At 43.2% G+C, this 6,000-nt stretch overlaps 1 protein-coding gene across 1 annotated transcript in view; it reads right to left on the bottom strand.

The window, feature by feature from the left end:
* Window positions 1-5,766: 5,766 nt before the first annotated feature.
* EFHB (EF-hand domain family member B) overlaps window positions 5,767-6,000 on the bottom strand; it is a 58,124-nt gene continuing 57,890 nt past the window's right edge. The window contains 1 exon segment of the mRNA XM_034989248.1: window positions 5,767-5,975. Within this exon segment, the coding sequence (XP_034845139.1) occupies window positions 5,802-5,975 (174 nt within the window). The 3' untranslated portion in view covers window positions 5,767-5,801.

Here is a 6,000-nt window from a genome sequence, read left to right as displayed (position 1 = left end):
CTGTTCATCAGAACCAGGTGCTTCAGGGGTGTGTCCTATGTGGGTTGTATGTGCCCTACTATTGTGTCTGACCCACATTTGCCTTCAGTCCAGTCAGCTGCAATGGCCCACTTTGCCTGTTGGGGACAAGGTTCTGTCCTTGTGCTGTTAAGAGGCCAGTCTGGGGCTATCGTGGGCTTATAGTTGGATGGTGTCAGCAGTCAAACCAGATGGGCTGCCTTCAGCCCTTTTGCTGGGGCCATGGTCACAATGAACTGCAGGGCACTCTCCCTGTGTTTTTCCTGGAGCAGCTTTCATTGGTGGGCAGGACATGCAGACAAACCAGATACCTGCCCCCAGTCCATCTGTTGGGGCTGCAGTAGCACCAACCTGCAGGATGCTATTCCTGCCTGTCCCCTGAGAAGCCTTTGTTGGTGGGCGGTGTCAGCAGTCAGACTATATGTCTGCCCCCGGTCCATCTGCCTGGGCTGCAGTGACCCCAAACTGCAGAGCATCTCCCTGTGCTGCCCCCTGAGATGTTTTTATTGGTTGGTGAGGCCTGCAGTCAGACCATCTACTGGGACTGCAGACATACTGATCAGCAGGGCACTCTCTGCACTGCTAGTTACAAGGTTCGGCTGCTGTGGCTGCAGCTGAACTGGTGTGTGTGGTTATCTTCCCCTCTCCCCAGGGCAGGAGTCACTTTGCAGTGGTGATGGTCCCTGCTGGGGCTGCTTGCAGGATGAGATGTGGCAGGAGCCACTTTGGAGAGACTCCTGATGAGTAGGGCAGGTTGGATGGGGTGGATCCACAGGAGAACACAGGGGCACACAATATTACCAAGGTAGGTAGTGTTTGCATGGTTCCCACGGGTATCCAACTACCTAGGCTGGGGACTAGGGAGGGAAATAGCATCCACCAGCTCTTTTGTTCTTGGAGAAGTCTCCTAAAGATCTCTGCCTCTCCAGCACACATTCTAAGATTAGTATATAAATCCTCTTAATAAACAAACCAACAAAAACAAAAACAAGCAAACAAACCTCTACCTACAGTCCAGGTGCTTTTCAAACTGCTGCTTCTATTCTTATCTCCCTGTGTGTGTAGGTGGGGAAGATGGGGGGCGGGGGTGTTTGTTTTGCTGTCTCTTATGGGTGATGACTGTTTCTTATTGCCCTTTGGCTCTCCCAGAGGCAAGCCTGCTGATTTTTAAAGTACCTGGAGTTAAGCCCCACTGGTTTTCAAAGTCAAATGTTATGGGAATTAGTCTTCCCAGTGAAGGTCTCTCATGTCGGGGGGTGCCTGTTTTGCCAGGTGTGGGTTGTCTTCTCTTGCTTCTCTGTGCTTGTGGTGTCCCTCCCATGTGGTTAGTCTCCCTGGGAGTTTGGTTCCCAACAGTCTCTACCCCTCCTACCCTGTTCGATATGGCCTCCTATGATTAACTGTGGTAAGTTTGTTCTGCCACTCTTCAGGTCATTTTCTGAGTTGCTGGAACTCATGTGGTTATTTCTAGGTGTGTCTGTGGAACTGAGACGAGGTGACCCTAGCCTCCTACTCTGCCATCTTCCCAGAGGTCTTTAAAGGCTTCTTCTTGGGGCCCCTGGGTGGCTTAGTTGGTTAAGCATCTGACTCTTGATTTTGGCTCATGTCATGATCTCAGGGTCGTGAGATCAAACCCCACGTTGGGCTCCATGCTGGACATGGAGTCTGCTTAAGATTCTCTCTCTCCCTCTGTCTCTGCCCCTCCTCATGAGCTGTAAATAAATAAACAAACAGGGCTGCTTCTTTAGTGACAGTACTGTGTATACAGTAAACAGGAAATGTTGGCTTTCACAAAAGATAAACTGGAAAGTTTCTAACTGCTCCGATGTTAGGGAAGACAATCTTTATAAAGCTACAAGGGGATCTTGGTGATACCACAAGCCATGGAGGTGCTCTCAGCCAGACATCTGGCAAGTCAACCCCAGCCAGCAGGCCTGTAATAGCAGAGGCAGCCTCAGAGTACAGCCTGCTGCAACCTGACTGTACATTTCAGTTACAATACTAACTGTACTTGGGAGTGGCTCTGGCCTCGGCCAGTAACGGATTGCCAAGGCCCAGTGAGAAACAAGTAAGGCAAGGATTCAATTCTAGAAAAGAGAGTCTTTCCATGTATATAAACCCTTTGGGACATTAGGTAGTGAAACTTTTAATCCATAAGTCAATTCAGATGCTTTTATCGTAAGGCTCTAGCTTTTTTTTTCTTTTTGCTTTTTTTTTTTTTAAGTAGGCTCCACATCCAGCCCAAAGCCCAACCCAGGCTTGAACTCATGACCCTGAGATCAAGACCTGAACTGAGACCAAGAGAGATGCTTAACCAACTGAGCCACCCAAGCACCCTCTGAGGCTCAAGGTTTTAAATAACACTTACCCAGATAAACATCACCAGGTCCATCGAAGCTATCTTGCAATCAAGGGCAGGGAGCAAATTATCTATCAGCTTAACTTGGATTCATGTGGCTCAAGGATCACTCCAACCACATGCCCCACTTTGACTCTGATGATTTAATTCATGGGAAAAAGAAACCTTTACAGAATGCAGGTTTCTTAATCCAAAGCAACTCCAAAGCAAGAAGCAATGGAAACAGTCTTGGGCACAAGACTGCAGGAGCCTACTCACAAGAGAATATTGACAATAGGCTGTGATGTAGCACCTACAGCACCTCTAGTCCTTAGAGGCTTGGATTACATCAAGGGTCATGAAGCTTAAAGACAGAATTATTTCAGATTAGTGGAAACTAAAGAGACATAACAACTAAATGCAGCATGTGATTATTGATTGGATCAAAGCTAGACCAAGAAACAATTTTTTCACTGTAAAAAACATTAGCATTATAAAGAATTTGGGGAGAAATTTAAATAAGGTCTATAGATTCGATAATAATGCCATAGTAATAATAATTTCCTGATTTTGAAAATCGCACTATAGTTGGCTAGTAGAATACCTTTGTTTTCAGGAAAGACACACTGAAGTACTTGGAAGTACAGTGTGCATGTGCAGTTGGGTGGGTAGGTGGATGGATGGATGGACAGACTTGAAGAAAACAGAGCTGGACAGTAGTCAAAGCAGTAGAAGACAGGTTTTCTTCAGGAACTACTGCAACAGGGGAAGAGAGACCTCAGTAAAGAACTGGGCTCAATTCTGAACATAACAAGGAAAAGTTGGTATTTATAGTCAAGGAGCAGGCTGGGGGAGGTTGGTGCATGGAAAATTATTAAAAGAAGACATCAAGGGTAGGGAGGTTGCCCTGCAGCCTCCTGAGTTCCCAGGACACCCCCACCCCACAGGAGCGCCCTGGGGTCACAGAGGGCAGTCGTTCTTGCTAAACAGACTTAACAAGAATTTTTGCTAAAGGCAGGCCAAGGTTTTAAACATCAAAGATGCGGGATGAGGAATTTGATCAGATATCAAGGTAGGGAGGGTAGTCAGATATCAAGGGTAGGAGGATTCACTCTAGACTTAGGATTCTTACTAAAACAGCAATTCAGGCTGAGTAAGGACAGACACAGAAGGATAGATGATAGATAGATAGATAGATAGATAGATAGATAGATAGATAGATAATAGAAAGATAATGTGTTTATAAATGTTTAATAACTGGCTCTTAATAGGGGAAAAATCCATGATCCATAGCATTTGTTTGTTTCTTTAGTGTAAATACTCCCACTGTAGGTAGTTTCAAACCATCAATGTGGAGTCACTGGATGCAGCAGTGGGAAGAAATGCTCACAATTGACTAGAGTGAACCATTCACAGTGGTTCTAGCACACCATGATGCTTTGTACTACTTTTGTAAATCTGTAAGTCTGAAATTATTTCAAAATAAAAAGTTAAAATTTTTGACAAGTATAAATTACCTATATAATAAATGAATTATAAAATTACTTTTTCTAGAGATTGGGTAAAGCATTTTTAAACCTTAGGTCTCTCTCTCTTATAAGTAATGGTAGACTACATTATAACCATAATATCTAAGTTAAACAGTAATTTTTCATACTAATAGACAACAAGAAACAAAATTCAAGGTCTATCACAGAGAAACATTGATAGAATACATGTTAATCAAGTTATATTACTGATCAAGCTTCAGTGCTGGCTTCAACCCACACCTGGTGCTTCTGATGTAATAGAAAGAACACACTATGTTGAGGTCACACCCTCCCATCATCCCTACACCTCATCCAGGCCGGGGCATCAGAGGGCCACGGCACAAGGGAGGGAATGATTCAACACAATTTGCCCCTAATAATCTCTGAAGCTACATGTCATGGTGGGTCAGCTGTGTCCTCTTTAAGGACAATATGCTTTTTTGGCCATAGGGAGATAGATTTTTTTTAAGTTTTTATTTAAATTCCAGTTAGTTAACATTCAATGCAATCTTGATTTCAGGTGTACAATTTAGTGATTCAACACTTACATATTACACCCAGTGCCCATCACCACAAGCGCACGCCTTAATCCCCATCACATATTTAACCCATCTCCGCACCCACCTCCCCTCTGGTAACCATCAGTTTGTTCTCTATAGCTGAGTCTGTTTCTTGGTTTGCTTCTCCCTTTTTCCCCCTGTGCTTGTTTGTTTTGTTTCTTAAATTCCACATATGAGTGAAATCCTATGGTATTTGTTTTTCCCTGACTTATTTCACTTAGCATAATACATTCTAGCTCCATCCACATCGTTGCAAATGGGAAGATTTCATTCTTTTTTTTTTTTTTAAAGATTTTATTTATTTATTTGAGAGAGACACACACATAGCGAGAGAGGGAACACAAGCAGGGGGAGTGGGAGAGGGAGAAGCAGGCTGGCTTCCCGCGGAGCAGGGAGCCCGACGTGGGACTTGATCCCAGGACCCTGGGACCATGACCCGAGCCGAAGGCAGTTGCTTAACTGACTGAGCCACCCAGGCGCCCCAGATTTCATTCTTTTTTATTCCATTGCATATATGTATATACACCACATCTTCTTTATCCATTCATCAGTTGATGGACACTTGTGCTGTTCCCATAGCTAAAGCTATTATTGATAATGCTGCTATAAATGGCCATAGGAAGATATCAAAACTAATGGCTCTTCTGTCATTGATGGAACTCCAGCTTTTGTTCTCTGAATCCTGTCCCTGTATGTATTTGTTTTCCTCAGATGTTAACAGAGACTGAAAGCTTGCTAAGCTTATTATGTTCTGTTATAGTGACACCTAAAAAGAAAAATAACAAAAGGTTGAAAGCAAAATTTTGTCAACCTGGTATCACAAACTAGACTTTGAATTTCAGTCAACCAACTAAAATGCATAGACTTCTGGGACACCTGGGTGGCTCAGTCAGTTAAGCGTCTGCCTCCAGCTCAGGTCATGATCCCAGGGTCCTGGGATCGAGCCCTGCATCAGGCTCCCTGCTCAGGGGGGAGCCTGCTTCTCCCTCTGCCTGCCGCTCCCCCTGCTTGTGCTCTCTGACAAATAGATAAATAATATCTTTTAAAAAAATTAAATGCATACACTTCTTAAGCATTCTAAACATTACAAACATCCCCTATCATTCTGAACTAGGCCTTTGGTAAGGTAAAAAGTTAACTCTAACCGCTTATCAAGTTCTTTGGTGTTTTACAGAAAACAATAAAATAAATCTTAAAATCCCAAATCAAATTTATTAACAACACACACAGGCATAGGAGTCCTACTACAGTGATTGCTGAATTCTAATGTAATATTTAAAACCAGAATGGACTGATCATTTTTGATGAATGCAGATTTAGCAATTCTTTTGTTTAAATGAATGAACTCCAAAAGTATCACATGGCTGTTTTACACTTGACCCGGTCTGCATGTTGTAGCTCATCCAGAACGTTTCTGATAGTCTCAACACAAACTTCTCCTTTGTGATGTTTTTTTGATGCAAGATTCCATATATTTTCAAATTCTTCATCAGAAAGCTTGACACCAATATTATATAATATCTCTGCAATCTAGGGGAAAAAAAACATTTAAAGT

Source organism: Mirounga leonina, unplaced genomic scaffold (genome assembly GCF_011800145.1).
Source record: "Mirounga leonina isolate KUSES-001 unplaced genomic scaffold, KU_Mleo_1.0 Mir_115, whole genome shotgun sequence".
Lineage (NCBI taxonomy): Eukaryota > Metazoa > Chordata > Mammalia > Carnivora > Phocidae > Mirounga > Mirounga leonina.
Note: the sequence above shows the minus strand (reverse complement) of the source record. Positions and strands in the feature narration are given on the sequence as shown.